Below are 25,175 nucleotides of genomic sequence, written 5' to 3' on the forward strand. Positions count from 1 at the left end.
GGAGACACCTAGAAATTTGTCATGAACAAGGAGGTGGGGAGAATCAAAGTGTTCTCCTAAGTGTGATAATAGTTATTCATTGCGGGCTTAGTGTGCCAGACGCTATGCTAGACAGTTTACAGCTTTCCTCCCATTAAAATTTCACAACACTGCCAGTAAAATGTTTCGCTTCAGGTTTGTAAATAAAGCTTAGGCTAGAGTCGGGGGCAAGGGAAGGGGGATGTTCTCACCGCTAAGTGATGGAAGCTGAATCCGAATCCAAACCTGTCTGCGTCCACGGTCTCTTCTCAGTGAAACCGAGGTAATTTTCTTCCCGGCTTGTTCCAAGAGGGTAAAATAAGATCTCAAGCAACGCGTTTGCCCTCACGGTTGTCTTAGAGTAATTGTCTCCGCCCATTTCTCCTGTGTCCCTCCGCTCCCGCATCCAGTGTAAAGTTCAATATGAATGAAATTCCCAGACTTGCAACAAGATAAATCGTCCCTCCCGTAATAGGTCGGTACTGGAAGCGGGGCCTTGTGATTGGTGGAGAGTCCGAGGTGGAGGGCGGGGGGAATTCATGTACCTCGGGTGCCCTGTCTTGGTCCCGGTTCCCCCCTACCGCCTTTTTACGTAATTTTCTACGACTCGCGGCTACCCAGGCGGAGCGGATCCCTGCGGCGGCGCGACTCTCTGACGTTTCCTCCTCTAATTGGCCCAGAACTGCGGCTGCAATTCTGAGGCCTAACTGGCCGCCCGCGCCGCCTCGGAGGTGAAGTGTACTGCGCCGATTGGCTGCGAGGCGCCGGCCGCGTGTGATGTCCCGAGCAGCGATTGGCTCTCGCCTGCTGGGGGCTTCTCTCACGGGGACTCGGGACTCCCGGGAAGTGGACTGGCAGAGGAGGGGGCGAGCTAGCTGTCGCTGCGGACCGAGGAGGAGATCCCGGTGGGAGGCGGCCTCTCAGCGCCGGGTGGGCTGGTGAGCCGACGCGGCGGCGGCGGAGGCTGTGAGGAGCGCGTGGGCTAGGGACCGGCACAGAGGCCGGCACCGAGAAACCATGGCCCCGCAGAACCTGGGCACCTTCTGCCTGTTGCTGCTCTACCTCCTCGGGGCCGTGATCGCCGGGTGAGGAACAGGCACCCGCGGGCACGGGGCCCGTGAGTCTGTCAGTCTTGGCTGGGGATGAGGGAGCATTGCCAGACTGAGGGAGTGGAGAGGGGCGTTGCTGAGGTGAGGCGGTGGGGGCAGAAGAATGGGTCCTGTGGGCCAGGCTCGCGGGGGGTGGAGAGGAGTGCAGTGGGTGGCACGAGTGAGAGGGCCTTAGGTCCAGAGGCCCTTGGAGCTAGATTTGCCCCAAAGAGTGGGATTTGGATGCACAGCCAGACACACCGTGGGGGTGGGGTTGCTGCTGAGCTGTAGAAGAGGGCCCTACAATGTATAGCCTGCAGCCAGCCACTGAGGGGGCTGACATTAAAGTGGGTGGGTTATGATGGGAGGCTGAGTGAGGAAGTAGGAACAGAAAGAGAAACCATGCTGGGACTGAAGGAAATTGGATTGAGGGAGCAAGACAGACTCTTTGGAGAGTTCTTGTACTTTCCCGTTTCTTGAGATAATTCAGCCTAAGCTGTCATCATGCTTCACTGTCTCTTTCTGTGGTATCTTCTTGAGAAGCTTTATGATCTTAGGACGGGGAAAAGCATTTCACCAACAGGTAGTGACCACACATCCCCAACCCACTTATGAATTCTCTGCTTCTTAAGAAACCACCTAAAGTCTTATCTGTAGCATAAAGATAATAAGGTGTCCCCGTATGAAGGGAGTAGGACCACCTGAACTCTTAAGGATCCTTCCAACCCTTTAGATCCATGGTATTAAAGCCTGGTGACCAAGGATACGATATGCCAGGCTCATGTTTTAGAATGTGGGAAATCTTAGCTTCTAACAGTTCGTAAGTTTCTCTAACTGGAGGAGATGCTGGTTAGCAAAACTTTAAACTTTGAAGTGCTTGTTATTTCTTAAAAGTTTTTTTCCGCTGTACATATATACTTACATTCATTGTCATTTTTTTTCTTGTAAAGCATTTTAAATTGCTAAAAAAAATTAGTTTCTTCTAGGTAATGCTCTTTTGTTTTTCTTAGTATGTTTTTGTTAGTACTTCACTTAAAGCAACGCATATCCTAAGACGTTTAAACAAAATGTCAGTATGAATTTGCTAATTCTGTAGCTTTAAATGCCAACCTTTTTTGGGGGTGGGGCGGGGAAGAAGTCTTTTGGAAACTATAATATTGATGTTGAACTATGCCAGCCATCTTCTCCCTGATTTTTCTGGGCTGTTACTTAGCCATTTTTATATTAAGCATCTTCTAAGTAAGCCTCATTCTTTAAAAAGCTCTTTTGTTATTAATTTTAGTGAACCTTTTTATTTATTTAGTGCTTGTCTCAAGAGATCTCTGGGGCGTTTGCAGATTTTTGGGGGGAGGATAAAGCATCTAATTAATTTTCATGGAATCCCTTGGGGGGTGATAATTTTTCAGACTTGTACCTGAAATGATTAAATTACTTTCCAAAATGGGACTAAGAGCTTATGAAATAATTTGTTCAATGTTCTGTCTTGTATCTCCTAGCACCCCAGTGCATTTTATCCCCATTGCGTTTTAAAATCACCATCACTACTACATTAGCATGTCCATTGTGAACAACTTTCCCATCCCCTGTGTTGAGAAATGCATTTTCAGAATAAATTTTGATGTCTAAAGTGACTCTGGCAAAAGGAGTAGGTTTCTGTGATCATGCTTAATTATTCATTTCATTCAACGATTATTTTTTGGGGCGTCTTCTATGGGCTGTAGTCCCTGCTCTGAAAATTTATTATAGTCCGTTCCATCCATTGGCCCTTCTTGCAAAGATTCCTTTTATAATTAATTTGGTTCCAGCATAGTCCCTTGCCAGGAGGTCAGTGAATCTGTACTTTATCTCCCAGCTCATGCCATATGTATATTTGTAGCTGCTGAGACTTTAGGCTCCTGCATATGGGCTTCAGCAGCTGTCTGTAATTAAGACTTGACCAAGACAAACCAGTATAACCACTAGCAATGACTGCGAGATTGATATTTTCTCTCACTTTTAGCAAAATAACACCACAATTCATATATCCAAATGGATATTATTCTTTCTTCAGGGTTCTTACTGGATTTTGGCTTAACCTCTATGGTAACCTCTCAAGTTAATTTCAGTCACTTCATGTTTAACATTCCAAACAAAGCTACTATTAGAACATTTATGTGATGGAATCTTTTTGAATAAAGAAAATCATCTTTTGGTTTTTATTTGACCTATGGAAACAGCCAGAAGTCATTTAAGTCACTAATAGAGGGAAGGGAAGAGGAGAATGTTAATTTGATTATGTGGTTTTTGGTTGAAAAGAACTTGTGGCCATAAGTAAAATAGTTTTCTTGCCTGAAGATAGTTCTAAGAGAAGTGTACGACAGATGTTTTGAATAATTCTAGCCAAGTTCAAAAAGTGCATAGCCTCTGATTATGACTATTTCAATATATAAGACTCATCACAAATTCTGATGTGTTCTCTTTTTAGTCCTGCTTTTTTGTGTGTCACATGTATACCTTCATTTTCATACCTCTTTGTTCATATACAAACCTAAATGTAAAGGAAAAAATTTGACTTTTAAAAATGTAATGTATAACTCTTTAATGATGTACCCTCTCCCCCTCCCTATTCCCCAGGCGAGATTTCTATAAGATCTTAGGGGTACCTCGAAGTGCCTCTATAAAAGACATTAAAAAGGCCTACAGGAAACTAGCCCTACAGCTTCATCCTGACCGGAACCCTGATGATCCTCGAGCTCAGGAGAAATTCCAGGATCTAGGTGCTGCTTATGAGGTGAGTCAGGAAAAAGGATGAAGTATGAATAAAATCTACGGATAGAGAAAAGTCAGCGTAACACAGAGTAACACTCCTTTCTTTCAGGTCACTTCTTTTTAAAAAGAGACAATAGATAAAAATAAAAGTAGTGCTTACTGCTATATTGTATATTAAGGTTAGTATATGCTATTCCCTATTTTTTTTCATACTAGTTTTTGTTTGATTAAGGAGATTCAGGTGAAAAAGATGAAAAAGAAAGAAAGAAAGATTGGTAGGTTAATGAGTAGATTGATCATCATTCAATCAGTTTGGGAGCTAGAGCCAGAAATAGAAACAAAATTTAAATAAGGTTTGTAAATCCACATGTGTACATGGAGCAGACGCATGACATGCAGGGCAGTTATAAGGTAAAACGTGACAGTGGATATTCTGCCTCCATGTTTGGAATCAACAGGGATTGTTGAGTTCTGTGACAAACTGAAGGCTTCTTGCCCATTTTGACAGCTGTTACTCAAACCTAGCCAGTTTTTGCCATGTACAAATGGAAACAGCGTTGCCAGATCATGTAATTTTTTAAGAGAAGTGGAAATCCAGATTTTTCTGTAATTCTTTTGATTGGAAAATGTTGGTAACTGATTCAATTTTAAAATTTCTTTTTTGTGCAGATCAAACAAAACAGCTACAGTTTATAATTTGCAGCCTCTAATCAGGAGATGTAGATGCTTTTATCAGTATCATCTCATTTAATCTGCACTAGGATACCATGAAATATAGCAGAGCTGGGCATATTCTTATTCCCATTTTTTATTCCATTGTTAATTACACCAAGAAATATTTTTTTTGAATGCTTAGTAAGTTACTTATTATTTGGAAAACTGTTGTACACAGATTCTTTCAACACTACGGTGAAAAAATTTTACAAATAAGTTCTAATAATCTTTCATCTATTAGGAGGAAGCTATTTTTCATATGTTGCAATTCACTTTTCCTCTAGAAATAGAATAAGAGATCCGGGTGGGGGAGGGGTTTCAGCCTTATTGAGATATAATTGACAAATAAAATGATAACATGTTTAATGATTTGATATATGTGTACATTGTGAAAGGACTCTTCCCATGTAATTAACTAACACATCCAGCACCTCACTTATTTGTTTCTTTTTATGGTGAGAACATTTAAACTCTGCTTTCTTAGCAGATTTCAGTTTTTACATTACAGTGTTATCACTTTAGTGAGAACACGCCTATTTTCTAAAAGGGCACAGGAAAAAATAATTTAACTCTGAAAGTTATGGAGCTAAAACTTCTGAATTCAAGTTAAATCCCTGGATAGTGAGAAGGCTGGAACAAAATCTGAAAAATATTTTAGTAGTGGGAAAAACCCCAAAGGTAAGGGGTCCCAAAGCCTAGATTAAAGAATCCACTGAACTAAAACAGTGATTTATACCCAGGAGAAACCTAAAGCTAATGGGGCCCCCCTTTCTTTTATTGACACCTTCAGGGCTCCTATAGGACTGGAATTCCTAACCTAGGTCCCACAAATAAATTTGAGAGCGTTGGTGGACTCTCTTAAATTATATGTAACATTTTGGTTCTTGTTGATAATATGGATTCCATATTTTGCACTATTTTCCCATAAATATTTCCCTTTTTTGCTAGGAACCCAGTAATCCAAAATATTTTTTAGGGAAGCTGTTGCTAAGAATTTGTCATGTTCTTTAAAGAGGCTACCATGTTGGGGCATCTGGGTGGCTTAGTTGGTTGAGCATCCGGCTCTTGATTTCAGCTCAGGTCATGATTTCAGGGTCATGGGATCGAGACCTGCATCAGGCTTCGTGCTGAGTGTGGAGCCTGCTTGGGATTCTCTCTCTCCCTCACCCTCTGCCTTTCACCCACCACTCTCATGTTCACTCATTCTCTCTGTGTGTCTCTTAAAAAAACAAAAACCTTAGAGTCCACCATGTTCTTAAGCGACAACCTAAGCAGGCTATATATAAATCATTTATGAGATTGCAGTTTATTTAACTCTAAGAACCTTTCTAGTCACTAGTTCAAATTTTCTTTTTTCTTTGTATCACTCACTTCATTGCCTTTGGTCCTAAGATAAATTAGTGTTCACAAATCAAAATCCCGGTTAAGTTGAAGAGTCTTCAGTGAATACAAATCTGTCTTCTCTACTGAACTGGGATTACTGCTGGCATCTTAATTAGTTGAGACTCTGGGTTGATTGGCCAATCATCTAAGAACCTTTATTTTCTCTTGAAAATAAAATAGTTTCCAAGACCATGGAATAAAATCACTTTCCTTGGGCAGAAAAAAACTGAGGAGGAAGTGAATTATAATAGATAGCTTTAAGGATAGTTTTGTTGGGGGGGGCAGTTACTCCAGAAGTCTCTGCTGTTCATAAAAAGACTGACTCTAAAATAGTCTTTGGGGGTTTTGTTTTTGTGTGTGTGGCTTTTTTTTTTTTTTTAAGATTTTATTTATTTGTCAGAGAGAGAGCATAAGCAGGGGGAACAGCAGAGGCAGAGGGAGAAGCAGGCTCCCTGCTGAGCAAGGAGGCTGATGTGGGACTCAATCCCAGGACTCTGGGATCATGAACCGAAGACAGACGCTTAACCGACTGAGCCATCCAGATGTCCCTGTTCGGGGGTTTTGAAGTGGTATTTCTTATAGACCCAAATGTGGGGTTCATTTCTTTGTTGAGATAAAACCACAGGAGACTTGAAAGTAAAAATATTGGAAGTCCAGATCACATGATAATAAGTTGTCTTTTTTGTTTGTTTGTTTTTTAAGTTTGCCCATTTCTACTTCCCCGAAATAGCTAATTTTTTTAAGGATATTTACTAAAACATTCCTTTCATGTGAACTGTCATAGTACCTTTAGTCAAGTACTCTGGTCACTTCTGAACTAACCCATTTGTCTCTGCTTTGAAGAATGTTTTCTCTTGGGGTGCCTGGTTGGCTTAGTCAGTTAACCGGCTTCCTTCAGCTCAGTTCATGATTGGGATCGAGCCCCGAGTCGGGCTCCCTGATCAGCAGATAACCTGCTTCTACCTCTCCCTCTGCCTGCAACTCCTGCCTACTCATGCTCTCTATCTCTCTGTCAAATAAATAAAATCTTAAAAAAAAAAAAAATGCTCTCTCTCTCAGGATGCCTGGGTGGCTCAGTCAGTTAAGCGTCTGCCTCTGGCTCAGGGCATGATCCCAGGGTCCTGGGATTGAGTCCCATGTTGGGCTCCTTGCTTCGCGAGGAGCCTGCTTCTCTCTCTGCCTGCCGCTCCCCCTGCTTGTGCGCGCTTGTTCTCTCTCTCTCTGACAAATAAATAAATAAAATCTTAAAAAAAAAAAAAAAAGAATGTTCTCTCTCATACACTCAATTTCTTGTAACATGTCAGATAAATTTAGAAAAAGAAAATTTTTGCAGTGGCTTCTTACACATCACTTAGCCCGTAGCCAAAAGTGTGTCCTGTTTATATATGCCAGGCAGGTCTTCCGTTTCTTTTGCTGAGTCAACAAGCCCCATCTACTTCAAGCCTCTCTTTCCCTGAGACAGTGCAAGTATGGGTTTGAAATAACTTTCCCCTTCAATCTGCTGCCTAAATATTTCGGTTCAAAATAACAAAGGAGGTATAAAATTATTTAGTTGTCAAAATTATATGTTTGGGTATACTTCAGATTTCTCTACATAGGTGGGAAGCTTTTACTTTTTTTGGCAAGTTGAAAGCAGATTTTAAAGAGTATGGAAGCTTACTTTGTTTTTATATTCTTCAATATTATAAATGGAATGGGCCCAATCTTTTCAAGCTGTGAAATAATCCTTGAGCAGTCTTCATAGAGCAGTGGTTTCTTTGTTTGTTGTTTTACTCTGTAATTCAGACTCAGAAGTTTACAAACTTAAACATATATGTGGCAGACAGCATTCTTCTACAAAAGGATTTCTACATAACCCCCAAATGGAAAAGGAATAATGGAAATATAGTAGTATAGACCTTTCTGAAGGGCCTATCATTTGATTCCCTTGACCTGTCGGTCTTCTAGTGTGTATGGGGGGGGAGGCACATATATGGTGTGGACATGTAGGCCTGGACAGATTTTAAGGCTGTCCCATTTTGCTGCTGCTATCACTAATGACAATCTGTCATAGTCCTATCCTAATCTATGGTTCAGAGATCTACTGTGTCATAGAGGTGAACAGCACAACCACAGGAATCAAACTGCATGGGAAATAAACCTGAGGAATTCATCTCACCTCTTTTCTGTTGTTGCCCTCCCCTTCACCCCCACATTGCTAATCTCGGATATGATTTTTATGTGACTAGGCCAATTTTGGTAAAGACATGAATTGAGCACTGTGAAGTTCCAAAATGAACAGTGCATCAAAGAATTTAGTCTGCTGAAGAAAATATATACTTGCCTTAATACCATATCGAATGAAAACTGCATTCCACAAAAATCATAGAGACAGTATCAGCCTAAAAATATAGCATAAATACGAATGTACCTTAATCGCATATAACCAACTCATGATCTTTTCCTCCGCTGGCTTTTGTCCCCAGGTTCTGTCAGATAGTGAGAAACGGAAACAATATGATACTTACGGTGAAGAGGGATTAAAAGATGGTCATCAGAGCTCCCATGGAGACATTTTTTCACAGTAAGTAATTTAATTTGCCTATCTGCAAAGTTAGTATCTGAGAGTGGATCACTGGATGATTATTAAAGATTTATCCTTGCTCCCTTGTTCAGAAGCTTTTGATGAAGAATAAAATTCAACTGATTCTTGACCAAGAGGTCAGTCATCCTCCTCCCTGTGGGAATGCACTCTACTATTTTCATAAAACTCCAAAAAAAGTAGCCCCGAAAGTGCTGTCCATCCAGCTCACTGTGTCAATCACATTGACCCTGACAATGTCGGAGGCCCTGTATGTTGGAAACCAGTATGTGTTGTTTCTTCTCTTAGAATCTGCAAACTGTTAATGCACAAAGTTATTCTCATAAGCAGAAAGAGTGAGGGAAATTCCTACTCCCATACCCAGAACTGCCTCTTTTTCATTCTGTCAACAAGAGAGGGGTATCTATGGTAATCAGCATTGGTGGAAGGAATTAGGATAGAGGCTCTTTATCTCCTTTTGCACATCACTTTCTGGGAGTGCTAAATGGCTGGAATAATCCACGCCTTTCTCTCACTCTCTTTGAACCCCTCTTTATTGAATTTCTATATGCCCTGATGATGCCATGTAAGATCTTAATCTGGGGTTTCAAATCAAGTTATAAACAAAAAAAAAGTTTGAGTATGCATTCCTATGGGGAGAGAGTTTATTGCTTTCTTCTTAAAAGGGTTTTGTGAACCCTTTTCCAAAGAAAGTTAAGAATCACTCTTGCATACAGTAGTTTACCCCATTTAGTATTTGAGGGTAACTGTAGATTTTTCAGGACTTGTGAAGGTATGTGAGTGGTATGATTAGGAAATCCTTCTCTTCCCCAGGATTGATTTGGTTGTGTTAGCCTACTAGGAAAGTGTCCTGTTCCCCTTGGCTATTAGAAGTGATACCAGAAAGAGAAAGCTCCCATCTGCGGCAACCACCTCCTCTCCCCAGACCCTGCAAATCCTCCCTGTCTGTTTTTGTTTAAGATTCAGGGAATCTATTCACCAAGATTAGTTGGTGGGTGGGAGCGAGTTACCTAGCTATCATTACTTGCTAATATCTGAGGCTTCTTAACATCAAAAATTAATGTTAAGATTAGAACACCTGTACATTTGAAGGTCATTGTTTGTATTAATTCAAAGCGATGTTTTTGTTACTTAGAAAAATTGATTTAGGTTTTGTAGAGAACAGAACTTCCTTTTTCTTAAGGTCCAGCATTCTACTAAGGCTGATGCTTTTTTAGCTTATTTAATTATGTACCCAAGAGTTTTATATAGAACAATAGCTTCTTTAACTAGAGCTAGTTTCTAAATATACAAAGTGAATGCTAAAAATGTTCAAAATTACCATTAGAGTCAGCATCATCTGAGTTTATAAATACTGTGCCCTTTTTCAGTAAGTCCATTATATCCTGATATTCCTCCATATTAAAACAAATTATTATTTTCGTGATTAACCCAACTTTGAATTCATTGGCACACTGTATTTATGCACTATGCTATATGTCTGGACAATATTTATTAAAAGGAAAATTTTTTTGTGGCAGGGCAATGTAGTTGATATTGTATAAATTAAAAATTGTGTATGATGTATGACTCCAATGTATTAAAAATGTCCGGTTTTATACAATATGTTGGTAGGAGACAATATTGTATCCATGTGAAGAAAAGTAAATAATTGCAGATATGAGCTCTGCTTTCTTTTCCTGATGATTTTACACTTATCCACAGCTTCTTTGGAGATTTTGGTTTCATGTTTGGAGGAACCCCTCGTCAGCAAGACCGAAATATTCCAAGAGGCAGTGATATCATTGTAGATCTAGAAGTCACTTTGGAAGAAGTATATGCAGGAAATTTTGTGGAAGTAAGTTTAAACAATACAGCTATTCATACTAACTCCCAGAACTTGTTCTTTTGACCAAAACCAAGGAATTTCTGAGTACCTTCTCTGTCTTCTGGGAGTTGGGGGAGTGACCAGATGTACCGAGTTGAGTTAATCATAATCGTCGGTTCATGATGCACAGCTCTTGTTTCATGAACTCATCGCCCAGCCCAAGAACTAACTACAAGAAGACCACCACTCATATCTGCCCCGTGCTACCTCCCGCTTCCATCCCTCCGCCTCCCTTTAGAGCTAGCTGCCCTCCTGAGTTTGGTCTTTATCGTTCCCTTGTTACTCTTGTCTGTTTGTTGTATTACATGTGTACGAATACCTGAATAATATGTCATTGTGTTTTCATTGTTTTTGACCTTGTAAAAATGGTATCACACCATACCTTACCTCCTGGGACTGGCTTCTTTCACTGTTATGTTACCAAGGTTGGTGCCTGTTGCTGTCACTGTAATTTTGCTGAACAGAATCTTATTGTGAATTTTATTGTATCAGTAAGCATGTAGGTTATTCCCAGGGTGGTTTTTTTTTTCCACTTCCTGACAGTGCTGTTATGAACTTGTACGTACATCTAAGTACATGTGAGCAAGAATTTCTCTTGGGTGTATATATGGAAGAGTGAAATTGCTGGGGAATCTGAACTAGTGTGATGTGTACAAGATGATTCTGGTTTTTTTTCCTCCATTGATGACTACCAGCACTTCCACCAGCAGTTCATGAGATCCTGTAGATCTTCTGCCCCTCTAAAACGGAATTATTAGACTTTTCAGTTTTTGCCCATCAAGTGGGCAGAGATGTTATATCATTGTTGTCTTGATTTGTATTTTCTTAGTTCATAATTAGGATAAACATCTTCATATGTTAAGTGGCCATATTTGTTTCCTCTCTTGTGAAATGTCTGTTCATATTTTACCCATATTTTTTTTTGCCCTTTTCTTATTGATTTCTAAGAATAGTTTATTCTTACTATTAACCTTTGTTGGCTAGAGGTAGCCAATCAGTTTGTAACTTGTGTTTCCATTATATTGAAGATTTATTTAAAATGAACAGAAGTAATTAATTTTAACTTGGCCAAATTTATCAGTCTTTACTTTTATGGTTAGTTTTTATATCTTGTTTAAGAAATTCTTTCTGGGGGATGCCTGGGTGGCTTAGTTGGTTAAGCAACTGCCTTTGGTTCAGGTCATGATCCTGGAGTCCTGGGATCAAGTCCCAAATCAGGCTCCCTGCTTGGCAGGGAGTCTGCTTCTCCCTCTGGCCCTCCCCCCTCACATGCTCTCTCTCTCTCTCACCCTCATTCTCTCTCTCTCAAATAAATAAATAAAATCTTAAAAAAAAAAAAGAAAGAAATTCTTTTCTGCCCTAAAATCAGAAAACAGGTCACTTATGTTTTCTACTAAAACTTTGGGATCTTTTCATTTGAGGTTGTTCATCCCTTTTTAGTTCTGGAAAATTTATCTCTGTTATTTTTTCAAATACATAATCCTCTTTGTTGGCATTTCTCCTTCTATCTGCTCTTAACTTTCTTTTAAATATAAAAACAAACAAACAAAAAACCCATTCTAGTTCTTTAGCCTTCTCTGCTTCCTTCTAGGAGAGTGCCTTATTTTGGACTTCTGCCTCACTATAGTCTTCAACTATGTCTATCCTAATAATATCCCATTGGCTGTTTTTTTATTTCAGTTCACGTTTTTATACATAACAACTGTACTGAATCCTTACATTATCGCTAATGTCTTTCCTTATCTCCTTAAATACTACCGTGCTTATTGTAAATTCTTGGCCTGTCTTCTCTAATACATTTGCTTAAAATATATGTTTTATCCAGTTTGTTGTCTTTTCTGCAGGTGGGGGGTATATAGTTGGACTCCTCAAGTGTCTAGATTTTTTTTGGCCTTTGAGCTTGCATTTCCCCCATGGGTGTCAGCAAGTCTCTTTCCCTGGTAGAGCATCTTGGGGCAAACCTTTTCGTAGTGGTTTTAACTGTGTTTTATTTGTCTATGTTCTTGAAGGTTTTTTTGGTTTTTTTTGTTTGTTTGTTTTCTTTGGTGTCTGGGGTCTGTTGTTTTGGAAGAGGGGGGCCAAACAGTGCTTGTCCCAAGGCAGTTCAAGAGAGAGATGAGAGCAGAACTTCAACTACTTTTCTCTAGCATCTCCGCAGTGGCCCCCACTGGCTGCTGCCCCAAGCTGTAGCCGCTACACTGTACACATGCCAGTTCCAAACAGCCTTCCATCTCTGGAATTTTCTAAACAATTGTGTGTTATAATTGTTTCCTGAAATCCATGTTTTCTTTTAGTTTTTAGAGGATTTTGGAGGAGATAGCCAGTAGCCCATGCTTACGTACCAGCTTGACAGGAAGCATTCTAATTAGTTGTGCTTTTGCTCTGAGTAGTTGAAAGAAGACTGGATAGTTACAGAGGGTGCACGGGCTTCCAATACAGTGATTCGGTCTGAAAGCAGGGGGAGGGGCACTGAGTATTTGGGACATCTCTCCTTCAAAAGAAAGATAGGTTGTTGAGGTGGGAGAAGGTGGTGAGCCTAATGAGCTCCCTTGTTCCCTCCAGACATGTTGTCTGCAGTTATTACTAATACCCTGTGTATATCACTCTTTGCAGTTAGTGCATCCCTCACAAAAATCCAGTTGTTGTAAAGGATGTCTGTGACCTTGCCATTTAAATGACCCATGGAAAATTCTTTTTCAAGGAAAAATGACCTTGAAGAAAGCATAGTAATTAAAAGCACAGACTTCAGAGCTAGACTGCCTGATTTCAAATACTGGTTCTGCCATATATTAGTTACGTGACCTTGGTCATGTTCCTGAACCTTTCTGTGCCTTCATTACTTCCCTTATACAACGGAGACCATATCAGTATCTACTTCATGAGGTTGATGCAAGGATCAAGTGAGTTCATGTATGTAAAAGTGATCAGAGCATTGTTTGGCACAGAGTAAGTGTCATAGAGTGTCCACTCTAATTACTGTTGTCATTTATTCCACTGACCTAGGTTGTCATGTATTTGTGGGCTGTAAGGGGCTTTCCTCCCGAGCGTCTGTGTCATTCTGCTGTGTGAACATGTGCCTTATGATTAGGTGTCTGACTGATGAAACAGGCAAAACCCGGAATACAGTTCTTCATGGGTTCCCACGTACCTTGAGGGAGCAGTGTGTCTGGTTGCAGGCGGCGACAAAGAGATGATCATTGTGTCCCTCACATGTTCAGTATCTGACGTGAGATAGTAGTGGGCAACCGTCCGAAATTGAGTTGCCTGAAACAAGGAAGTGTTTTCATTAGATTTATCATAGCTAATGTTATGGTGGCAGCCATACTTTTCAAGGCCATGGTTGTTCTCCAGGGGTTGTGCTTTGCACGGCTCAGATTTCTTAAAAGATAGCAATTCTGTGAATGGCTTCAACTCAGTGGTGTTTAGTTGTGCCTTAGAAATGCCGATATCATCCACCTCATTTTTAGGTTCTCTTCTTTCTTAATCCCCTCTCTCTCCTCCAGCTTCAGACGTGGAGTCGTTTAAGTATCCGTTTGCTTCATTCCTGCATGGGATGGGGGCTGATTTGTAACTCTACAAAGGCTTCTGTCAGCATTAGGTCTCCCTGGGGGATAGCTTGCCAGAGAAGGGAACATTCCAGCCCCAGCGCCTGTGCAGCCCGATCAGCTGAGGAAACCAGAGGCTCTTTTATAGGGAGAGAAGCTGATGTTGTTTATGTACTTATTAGGTAGTTCGAAACAAACCTGTGGCAAGGCAGGCTCCGGGCAAACGAAAATGCAACTGCCGGCAAGAGATGCGGACTACCCAGCTGGGCCCAGGGCGTTTCCAGATGACCCAGGAGGTGGTCTGTGATGAGTGCCCTAATGTCAAGTAAGTAAGCACGTCAAGTAAGGTCAAGTGAGCACCTTCTCTGTTCCACCAAGAGACACTCATCCTCTCACTTGTCTCATAAAATGCTCGTGGTCCATACTGAGATTTTTTCCCCCTATCTCCCGACCCCTCCTTTCTCTCTCTTTCTCACGTTCCACCAGAGGATAGAGCAAAGACATGTACATTTTTATTTTTCCCAAAAGTATGTCTCCTCTATCTCCTTCTGTGTTTCTGAATAAGCTGTGCCCTTTATCTCTGAATATACTTAGCAAATGTTAATGTTACATTTTTCCTACTTGGAATAGTAGAGCAGTCATATATATCCAGCTAACACTGCAGATGAGAGAAGTACTGTTTGCTGATTATGTCATAAACATAACTATTTAATTGACTGTATATTATATATATATCAAAACTAGATCAGGTCTTTGTGGGATCAGGAAAAATATCAGATAGGATAAACTTTGCTTCTGATTCCTGTCCTTCCAGATGGAAATTTATGTAAGAGTGAGTAGTTTTCTCTGTTATTGATCACTCAGCTTAAAGTAATCAGTCTACTGCAGGCTTCTTTGGAGGCAACAGCCACAAGATTGTATAGTAAATAGTAGTTTTGCCAAGGCTTTTGGCATGTAGGAGATGTAAATAGATCTCAGATGACTGTGTCAACTAGAGGCATGGAGTAGTCTTTCAAGAAACAACTCTGATAGAACAGAAAAAATTAATTATGTGTATGTGGAGTTTGGTTTGTATTTTCATTTTTTTCTTTTTAAATTCTATTTCAGACTAGTGAATGAAGAACGAACACTGGAGGTAGAAATAGAACCTGGGGTGAGAGATGGCATGGAGTACCCCTTTATTGGAGAAGGTGAAACGCTGATATTGATGTTTTACTGTCATAATTCTGTGTTCTCTGTGTGCTTGTGAATACCAGCCACCCCCATCTCACATCATATCCTAATGGCCACGTAGTAAATGCATGTATCATTTCCAACACTCTCCAGTCAGTTTTAGGGCGCAGAAAGCCTTTCATGGCCTTCCTGGATGTTCACCTTAAACCATAGCACTATAGATTATCTTTAGAATACCACGGCCAAAAATTAACTACCTAGTAACTTTTTATCTAGTAGTCTAAGTTATTTCAAAATTTAGGGCGTTCAGACCCTAATGGATTAATTTTAACTCAGCAGTAAAAGAAGATACGTAGCTCTGGTTGGCATTAATCAAAGGCTCTCAGACCTCCCCTTTGAGGTTTCTGAAAGAAAAGAAGCTTTAAGACTTTAGGTTCAAGAAATCAATGAATCTTTCTTTGTTTAGGAAACAGGTAAAGTTATTTATTGCTGTGCCTGAGATACAGGTGATCTTCATAATAATCCGAAACTTGATATAACCAGTTAGAGACACTGCTCTCACAGATAGACTTGATAGACCACACCTAAGGTAGTGGCTTTAAAAAATTCTCCTAAACTGCAGATTTGCAGCATGCATAATGTGCGACTTAAAAGTGCCATCATCTCTTCGAACTAGGTGAGCCTCACGTGGATGGAGAGCCAGGGGACCTGCGGTTCCGAATCAAAGTTGTGAAGTAAGTAATCGGATTTTGGAGACCTTCTTTTTAGCCCCTGGTTTTCAGATGAGTTGAATTAGGATAGAGACAAATGGGTAGCCACCAGGACACTGTTAGAGTTTACTCTCTGTCCATGCCCTTCATACCCTAAACGATCGTTTGTAACTCTACAACGGTACTGAAAATTTGGGGTTGTGGCTGAGGATTGAGCTGTTAACATATTTACTCAGGACCTACAAAACCAAAAGATGTTGGAAAAACTGTTAAGACAAGTAAGGAGTTGTAAAAGAGAGGCAAACACAAATGGGACTCAAGGAGACCTGAGATTTCAGCTGAGGAAGCATGGCACCATACAAGGATGGAAGACTTGAGATAGAAAGTACCTTCTATTACATAATCTACTGCTTCTCTTTAGCGTGAAGTGCTGCTTATATAAGAATTTTGCCCGGGACTCAAGCTTTCCGGTTTTTTATTTTTCTCCTGTTACCACCTTGAGAAGCAGTGATACCTCTGCTTCTAAGGACTCATTGAAACAAGTTTCCCACGTAAATATGGAGAAATGGGCCCTCACTGCCTAGGACTTTCCCCAGCTTCCTTACCTACTTTATCTTTCTCACATCTTCCCAGAGAAACTTGAACATATGCTATTCCCTGAATAAATATGGTACAAATAAATAATAAAAAAATAAAAATAAATGTGGTACCTTCTTAGGTCCTGGTCTTTGCCAGAATTCCCTCGTACCCCAACTCCCCCACGCCCCTCCCCCATTTCTACCATATCTGCGTCTCTAGAGCTGACCTGGCCTTGAGCCCAGCTCTGGAGACCTTCCCAAACCCATTCCTGATGCCCATCGCCCAGTCCTCACTGCCAGAAGTTGTCTTTCTCTTTTCTATAATCTAATTACTCCTATTTTTACTTATGTGCTCTGCCTTCTCCTGATTTATAAGCTTCTTAAGTTTAGGATTTAATAAATCTTACAGAACTTCATAGTTTCGATTAATACTATACACAAAGGAATATCTAATAAATGTTTATTGTTTGAAAGAGTGGTATTCATCCTTTCCACAAGATTTTTCTGAAACATTTTTTAACGCTTTCCAAAGAAAGATGGAAAGTTTTGATTTTTACCTTGTTCTGTTTTTAGACACCCGATATTCGAAAGGAGAGGAGACGATTTATACACAAATGTGACGATCTCACTAGTGGAGTCTCTGGTGGGCTTTGATATGGATATTACTCACTTGGATGGCCACAAGGTAAACACACCAATTTTCCTGCTTCCTGTCCTTTTAAAACCTTCATATGGGTGGTTTGGGGATTAAATGTTTGATTTCTCTTTTTACTTTGAAAACATAGTTCTTTGGCTTGCAGTGTCCTAGTGATGCTTCCCTTGTCCCTTCATCTTTGATGCTGTGCTGAACTGTGACAGGAGCTCTGGACACCAGTGCTCACTAGAAGCCATGTGTTGTATTTCAAGAGTCCTAGTCCAGTCCCATACCCTTTTGCTTTCTTTCTTTCTTTCTTTTTTAATATTTTATTTATTTATTTGACAGACAGGGATCACAAGTAGGCAGAGAGGCAGGCAGAGTGAGAAGAGGGAAGCAGGCTCACCGCTGAGCAGAGAGGCCGATGTGGGGCTCGATCCCAGGAACCTGGGATTATGACCTGAGCTGAAGGCAGAGGCTTTAACCCACTGAGTCACCCAGGCGCCCCATTTTTTTTTTTTAAATAAAGATTGTATTTATTTATTTGAGAGAGAGGCATAGATTGCGAGAGAGGGCATGAGTGGGGAGGAGAGAGAGAAGCAGGCCTCCTGCTGAGCAGGGAGCCCGACGTGGGAATCCCAGGACCCTGAGATCATGACCTGAGTTGAAGGCAGACGCTCTACAAACTGAGCCACTCAGGTGCCCCCTACCCTTTTGCTTTCTAGGTACATATTTCCCGGGATAAGATCACCAGACCAGGAGCCAAGCTATGGAAGAAAGGAGAAGGGCTCCCCAACTTTGACAACAACAACATCAAGGGCTCTTTGATAATCACTTTTGATGTGGATTTTCCAAAAGAACAGTTAACAGAGGAAGCAAGAGAAGGTGAGCAGTCTAATGAGAGAGAGAACATGTGTGCGCATGTGTATATGTCTGTGGTATGTGACTATGAGAACAGTGGTTAAAGAGGACGGGTAACAAAAACAAAACCCTCCAGAGACATCAGACAGCAAACACAGGACCAGAAAATGAACTTGACTTCCTGTAAAGGAGATATTCAGAATTCTTCTGTCACTATTTTACAAAGAGCTGTATGAGCTGATCTTTGAAACCGAGGACATTGAGTGTGAATGCACGTGAATTGGAGTCATATAAAACAAATTAGCTGGACCAAACCATAAAGGGAAGTATCAGGTAGACATTAGCAGGGCTAGAGGCTCAGAGGGGTGGCGTCAGCAAGGGCTGCTTGAGGCAAGGGGCCTGTTGGTGCATCCTTATTAGGAAGAGGGAGGTGAAAGAGGTCAAAACTGAAAAGAGGACAAGGAAGAAGGAACGGAAGATAACTGAAGAGCTTTACTTTCTTTTTGATGGCCTCTTCTCATTTCTCATTGGATAGGGTTTTGTGGGATATGTGTGTGGTCTGTGTGCCTGAGAGACAGAAAGAGACAAGGGGCAGTCTTGGACATACATGTGCCTGTTGGGGGTTGAGGGGATCCACATACAATAGACTTGAACATGGGTAGTTATTTGTTTAATTCGGATCCACAGTTGTCGTACAGCCTTTTGTGAGCCTTCCCATGAAACCTGCTCTTTAAACTCTACAGAAATCACCTTTTATTGATGGAATCACTTGTTCCCTTTTTTTTCAGGTATCAAACAGCTACTGAACCAAGGATCAGTGCAGAAGGTATACAATGGACTGCAAGGGTATTAAGAGTGAATAAAATTGGACTTTGTTTAAAATAAGTGAATCAGCGATATTTATTATCTACAGGGGGGTTTTTTTGTGTGTGTTTTTGTTCTTATTTTCAATATGCAAGTTTGGCTTAATTTTTTTTTCCTAATGATCGTCATGAGATGAATAAGAGGGCTTAAGAATTTGTCCATTTGTGTTCAGAAAAGGCTGGCCAGCAAAAGGTTTAATAATACCTCTCCCTTTGGGGATTTAATGTCTGGTGCTGCTGCCTGAGTTTCAAGAATTAAAGCCGCAAGAGGACTCCACGAGCAAAAGAAACACAATATAAAGGGTTGGGGTTCATTGTTAGCTATTTCATTCAAAATGATAACTGGAGAAGTCTGTTTTTAAATACATTTTGTTGCTATTTTCTTCTTGACTCGTTTCTTGTTGGTTTAGCTGCCCTGTTGTCCTTCCATCTCCATCTGGTCACTTTCCCTTGATCTGCCAGCGTCCCCCTGGCTTCCTGTGGCTAGTTGAGTTGTCCTCCCATCCAGCAAGATGGACACACAAGTCTGCAAAAGGGTGGTAATGATCCAATCCCCATGCCCAAGTAAACACACACGGTATCTTCTAGAAAGGAACTTGAAGGAACTGAGTAGATTAGAGATTGGGATACTGAGTCAAGATTACACAAAGATCTAACTGTCCCTGAGAAAGTACATTTCCTCTTATTTAATCCGGGAATAATTTAATACAGATGCTTTACTATTCAGAAAGCACTTTTCATATATACAATCTCAGTTGACCTCATGATTAAAAATACTTTGGTTTGTGTTAGGAACTGCAGTACCACTGGTTCTAGAAAATGAATGTGAGGTAGACCTGCAGAATCCTTTTGGCTCCCTGAGTGGCCCCTGATTCAGAAGGCATGTGACTTGAGTCTATCTGACTTTTGAACCTCCTTCACTCTTCTACAGGCCCATCACACTATTCTTCGTATACTTTCGGGCTTCTCACCTTAGCTAGTGAGCAGTGCAATAGTATTGAACAATTTCTGTTGCTGGGTGTGTGCAGCTGCCTTCCTGCCATCTGTGGAGTTCCAGCAGCATTCCCATATCCGTCTGTTCAGGTAGCCAATGCTACTATTTGCCTTTTTATCGCATTTTGCCCCTGATTTACAAAAATGAGTGGAATGGGGGAACAAAAGAAAATTTCATCAATTTAGAACAGTTAAGAGGAAAAGCAGTGGCACACTTTTAACCTCAGTCAGATACTATTTGGACTTGAGTACAGCTGTGTGTTCCCCTACGAAGGAAAGAACATAATTAAAAGGCTTATTTGAAATGCTGGAAATCTATTTTGTACATACTTATTTAGTGGACTTGTATGTTTGATGTTCATTATGTACAGAGTTACCTACTTGAACATTTCTTAGAAATAATTTCCCGTCCATTTCTTAGCCCAAGAGAACTGTTGGTCATTACCTGCCCTTGCTTGTCCCTCACTTTCTAAGATTTTTCCAAGAGTCAGTCACATCCTAAGAGCTAGTGTTACTAGTCTTGGCTAGAATGATCCCATAGAGATAGTGTTTTTGCTATAATAAGAATGTTAAAGGGGCTTTGTCACTCCAGTTAATCCATGGTGCAGACAGCCATGATTTGAGATGTTAAAAAAATATTCTTTTATCATTTGACAGCTTCAGTTCACTTTAAGCTTTATCTGAAGCACATAGTAGCATGGAAAGATTTGTATCAAAATTCCGTAGATTCTTCTCATTATTAAACCACTGGGGCAGAATAGTGGTGGTGGGAAATGATGGGAAGATCTTAAAACCAGGATCCAGAGCCCAAGCTTTTTGCACTGTGGTACACTTGTTTTTCAGAACTTCGTGCCATCCACAATTGGAGTGCTGGTCCTTGGGACAGCTAACTCCCTACCAAGTAGACTAAAGATAAACATCTATCTGGGAACGTGCAGAAAGGGTTCTTGGGCATGGGAGATTGTAGCCATCAGGTGTATGTTCTTTTCAACCAGAAGCTTCTACGTTGTCAAGTGAGGAACCGTGAAAAGTTGCCCTCTTTCTGAGTTGAGTGCTTACTATAGGCCAGGTTGTGTGCAAGTACTTTATATGGATGAGCTCATTTATGTGGAAGGGAAGCTGTTACCCTCAGTGTGAGGCTGAGGAAATTGTTTCATGTCACAGCCTACAGGTGGTGGGAACAGCATTTGAACCCAAGCAGTCTGCTCCAGTATGCAGAGAATTTGATCAAAGGGGATACAAACCCAAACTGTCACAGAATACCACACTGTGGGTTTTTCATTTCTTCGGTGGCCTTTGAAGCACAAACCTTCGGGTGATTCTGAGGCTTCAAGCTTATCGCCATGGCTCACTTTCAAGAGGAACTGGCCAAGCTGAGAAGTAGCTATGGGCTAGTAGCCATGGGTATGTTGTCCCTGGAATTTTGGGGACAGTATATGAATCCAGAATGACCATGGAATTTCAGATGATCTGGCCAAACTCTGGGTACTTCCTAGAGTACACAGATATCTTTTCTTTAACTCTCATTATAGAACCTGAGAGCCCCCTCAGTTATCTGAACACAGGTCCAGGAAGAAGACACCCTGACTGATATGCCCCACCATTACCCGGAAAGCAGTCTGAATCTGCAGGGTTCTCAGCAGTTAGCTCAAATGAGACCCTGCTTAGCCCTACATCTGAGGTTCTTCTTCTTTTTTTTTTTTTTAAGATTTTATTTATTAATTTGAGACAGATAGAAAACACAAGCAGGCAGAGTGGCAGAGGGAGAGGGAGAAGCAGACACCCCGCTGATCTGGGAACCTGAGGTGGGGCTCAATCCCAAGACCCCAGGATCATGACCTGAGCTGAAGGCAGATGCTTAACTGAACGAGACACCCAGATGCCCCCAAGTCTGCAGTTCTGAATCCATGTGTTGAGTGTGTGGTGAGACTGTCTGGATTCAAATTCTGGCTCTGCCAATTAACAGCTCTGTGACCCTGGATAAATATCTTAACCTCTCTGAGCTTCCGTCTCCTCCCCTATCTCATATTCTGACCATTAAACAACACAATGTATTTGAAACTTATCACAGTACCTGATGTATAGCAAGCACTCTTTATTTTTTGAGAGAGAGAGAGGGTAAGCAAGGGGGAGGGAGAGAGGGAGAGAGAATTTTAAGCAGGCTCCATGATCAGATTGGAGCCCAATGTGGGGCTTGATCTCGAGACCCTGAGATCATGACCTCAGCTGAAATCAATCACTTAACTGACTGAGCCACCCAGGAGCCCCACAAATACTCTTTAAATATTAGTCATTGCTATGGACTGAGTGTGCCCCCCTCCAAAACTTCATTGGTTGAAGAGCTAATCCCTAGTATGATGGTATCAGAGGTGTATTTAGAGGGCCCCAGGGAGGTCCTCAGGTCATGAAGGTGGAGATCTCATGAATGGGATTAGTGTCCAGATAAGAAGAGACCTGAGAGAGAGAGATGATCCCTCCACCATGTGAGGACACAACGGGAAGACGGCCATCTTCAAATGAGGAACTGAGCCCTCACCAGCCATGGGACCTCCAGCACCTTGATCTTGGTCTTCCCAACCTCTAAAACTGTGAGAAATAAACGTTCGTTGTTTAAAGTGTCAGTCATGGTAATTTGTTGTAACAGCTTGAGGTAAGAGTTATTATTGTTGTGGGGCACCTGGGTGGCTCAGTGGGTTAAAGCCTCTGCCTTCGGCTCAGGTCATGATCTCAGGGTCCTGGGATCGAGCCCCACATGGGGCTCTCTGCTCCGTGGGGAGCCTGCTTCCTCCTCTCTCTCTGCCTGCCTCTCTGCCTACTTGTGCTGTCTGTCAAATAAATAAATAAAATCTTTAAAAAAAGAGTTATTATTGCTGTTCTATAATAAATGTGACTCAACTATTTTTGAAGCTATTTGCATTTCTGGTAAAGTATCATCTTTTTGAAACACTAACAGGTTGTCTATCCCCACGGTCAAATACTACAAAATACACCTTGACCTGCACGTGTGTGGATTTCTGACTTTGTGACAACCCCCCACCAGCCACACACATAGACACACACACACTTGCTTTGGAAAACAGGTGCATCTGCTGAAGGGTTTCTGCAGAGAACCAATGGAAATTGGCACTACATTCTCAGTCTGCTCCAGGCACAGAAAGAGAAATGTACTAGGAGAGACATAGGCTAAGTAGTGAAAGGTGGAAAAAGGAAGGAACCCCAGAGCCTCACAAGAAATAAAAGCAGCTGTCTCCAGAGCCCACCTGTGACATGTACACATCAGAAGGCCTCAGATTTCATGGGCCTTTGCTCCCACAGCTGTGACAGGAAGACTCACAGTGCATGGTGTGACTCCCATCAGCACGCGGTGTGGGGGTTGCTGGTGGGACCAACTCCTCCCTATTTGCCTGGGACTTGTTTCAGGTTTGGGAGCCGTAAGTCCCCCATCCCAGAAACCACTTAGTCTCAGGCAAACCAGGAGGGTCTGTCACTGAAGGGGCAGCTTGCCCAGAAACCCGTGGAGTTCATGTCATTTATGTCATGGGCCAGCGGAGAGGGACAGCCGATGGGACCGGAGGGGTTAGAGCCTGGCTGAGTCCTAGAATGCTCGCTGGAGGAGGATGCCATGAGACATGTGCACGGAGGCCCAGAGAAGCAGGGCCCAGGGCAGCTAGTACAGGGTGAGTGTGCCCAGGCAGGCCAGTGCCCAAGTGCCACTCCCAGGCCTGTTCAAAGATTGACATGCCTTGAAAACAACATTCCACTTAGGGGACAGGGAGAACGTGACTTCTTTGGAAAAAGATATACATTCACCTGATTTAATACGCTGAAGAAAAAGGAATTATTGCATATACTGACTATATGATTAAATTGTGAACTTCATTATCTTTCATTTCCTAGATTTCCATTTATTTTAATGAAAAACTTTATCCATTTATGCCAGGAATATAGACCTCTTACATGGTGTTAGGCTTAAAGTTCTCTGAAAACATCTTTGAAATTATTTTTTCTGATTGTAAGTTGGTGCAGTTCTCCCACTTTGACTTGTTTTATTCTCGTTTGTCTGTCTGTTCTTTGTTGCGTATGATTATTTGTTTTTTGAGTCTTGAGCCAGGAATCTGCTTAAGACATGCATTAAGGGTTATAATTTTACATAATAAAATACATTAACCGTTTCTGTGAACAGTGGTATTGTGCTTAGAACAGCAAGCACCTGCCGGCTGCCTGGTCTCAGAGGCCCTGTGACAGCCCGAGCTTAGACACAGAGGTTACAAAAACCCTCCCGAGGGGAAAGCCCAGCACCCGCAAGTTTTCCTTATTCCCACTGGAGGGCACTGTCTACCGTGGAGGGGATGGGGCCGTGGTACAGCGGAGGACTACGGAGCCCCGCCCGGAATTTTGGACAGACTGGCTGCCAGGTTTCCAGTGTGTTCTCCGGTCGTTTTAGCTCACCCGTCCCGCCCCGGATGACCCAGGCAGGGGCTCTGTGCGCTCTCGTCAAGCCTGAGACAAGCCCAGTGGTGTCTGGTGGAGAGAAGGAGTGAGCAAAATTACATCTAAGGGGAGAGAGACCTGGACTGTGGAAGACTTCACAGACTTCATTTGGTATAAAACCAAGGAGGACAATTGCAGACTGTGTCCAAAGGAAACAGGAGAGGAAAACAATACTGATTCATTACACAGTTATTAAGCAGCCGCTATATGCATGACGACCTTTGGAGGCCTTGAGGCGCAGGAATGGCTGGGGGCCCACCCCTGGAGGAGGAGCCCAGCCAGTCCAGTGTGGGGGTGCAGGCTCGTTCCCTCTGCAACCTGCCCACTGACCCCTCAGCTCAGACGCCCTGCCAACACAGAGCTTGGGGCGAGCATTGTGTGCCAGTCCACGAGGCCATGGGCACACAAGGAGGCACCTTGGGCCATCCTTGGGCTAGTGTTTGCTGAAGAAGGTTCTGGTTCTGGGGAGGACGGTTCCTAATGACACGCTGAGTCTGCTCCTAGACCATGGCCTTGGTCACCCACTCTCTCCTTCACACGCCTTCTTTGAAAATGGTATCATGTGCCTCTCCTTTGCGTGGCTCAGAGCTAGACCCTGCCACTGCCTGTCAGGGCACAAAAACTCCTACCTGGGGGTTAAGGCTGTTTTCTGCACCCCAGTGGGGAACCGGGTCCCAGGGTGTTGGTGACACCGTCGGTGGGGCAGAGTGGAGGCGGGACGGAGACTCTCAGGCACAGCGGGGTTACACTGCTACTCAGCTATGGGGTTCAAGGTGGCCTGACTGGGACGAGAGGGAAGGCAGCTGACATGTCCTGAAGTGACACTCACATCGCATTTAATGTGCTACGGAGGAAAGAGCAGTCAGGCATAGCAAAGGAAGGGGAGTGCTGATGGAGGTCGGAGCTATGCCCCCCACGGGCTCAAGCC

At 42.2% G+C, this 25,175-nt stretch overlaps 1 protein-coding gene across 1 annotated transcript; it reads left to right on the plus strand.

Annotated features, from left to right (window-relative positions):
- The first annotated feature begins 694 nt into the window (after positions 1–694).
- DNAJB11 (DnaJ heat shock protein family (Hsp40) member B11) lies at positions 695–19,152 on the plus strand. Its single transcript, XM_080821622.1, has 10 exons — positions 695–1,103; positions 3,720–3,876; positions 8,417–8,514; positions 10,237–10,369; positions 14,127–14,269; positions 15,052–15,134; positions 15,794–15,851; positions 16,979–17,090; positions 17,765–17,924; positions 18,689–19,152. The coding sequence occupies exons 1-10, from the start codon at positions 1,036–1,038 to the stop codon at positions 18,751–18,753; spliced, it is 1,077 nt and encodes a 358-aa protein (XP_080677748.1). The 5' UTR covers positions 695–1,035; the 3' UTR covers positions 18,754–19,152.
- The last annotated feature ends 6,023 nt before the right edge of the window (positions 19,153–25,175 follow it).

This window comes from Martes martes (assembly GCF_963455335.1).
Source record: "Martes martes genome assembly, chromosome: 1".
NCBI classification, from domain to species: Eukaryota; Metazoa; Chordata; class Mammalia; order Carnivora; family Mustelidae; genus Martes; species Martes martes.

What these genes read in the sequence shown, in the direction of transcription:
- DNAJB11 (XM_080821622.1), top strand. Translation starts at nt 1,036, where the DNA reads ATGGCCCCGCAGAACCTGGGCACCTTCTGCCTGTTGCTGCTCTACCTC. An exon ending in CTCACTTGGATGGCCACAAG is followed by an intron (nt 17,091 to 17,764) that starts GTAAACACACCA and finishes TTTGCTTTCTAG; the next exon opens with GTACATATTTCCCGGGATAA. An exon ending in AACAGAGGAAGCAAGAGAAG is followed by an intron (nt 17,925 to 18,688) that starts GTGAGCAGTCTA and finishes CTTTTTTTTCAG; the next exon opens with GTATCAAACAGCTACTGAAC.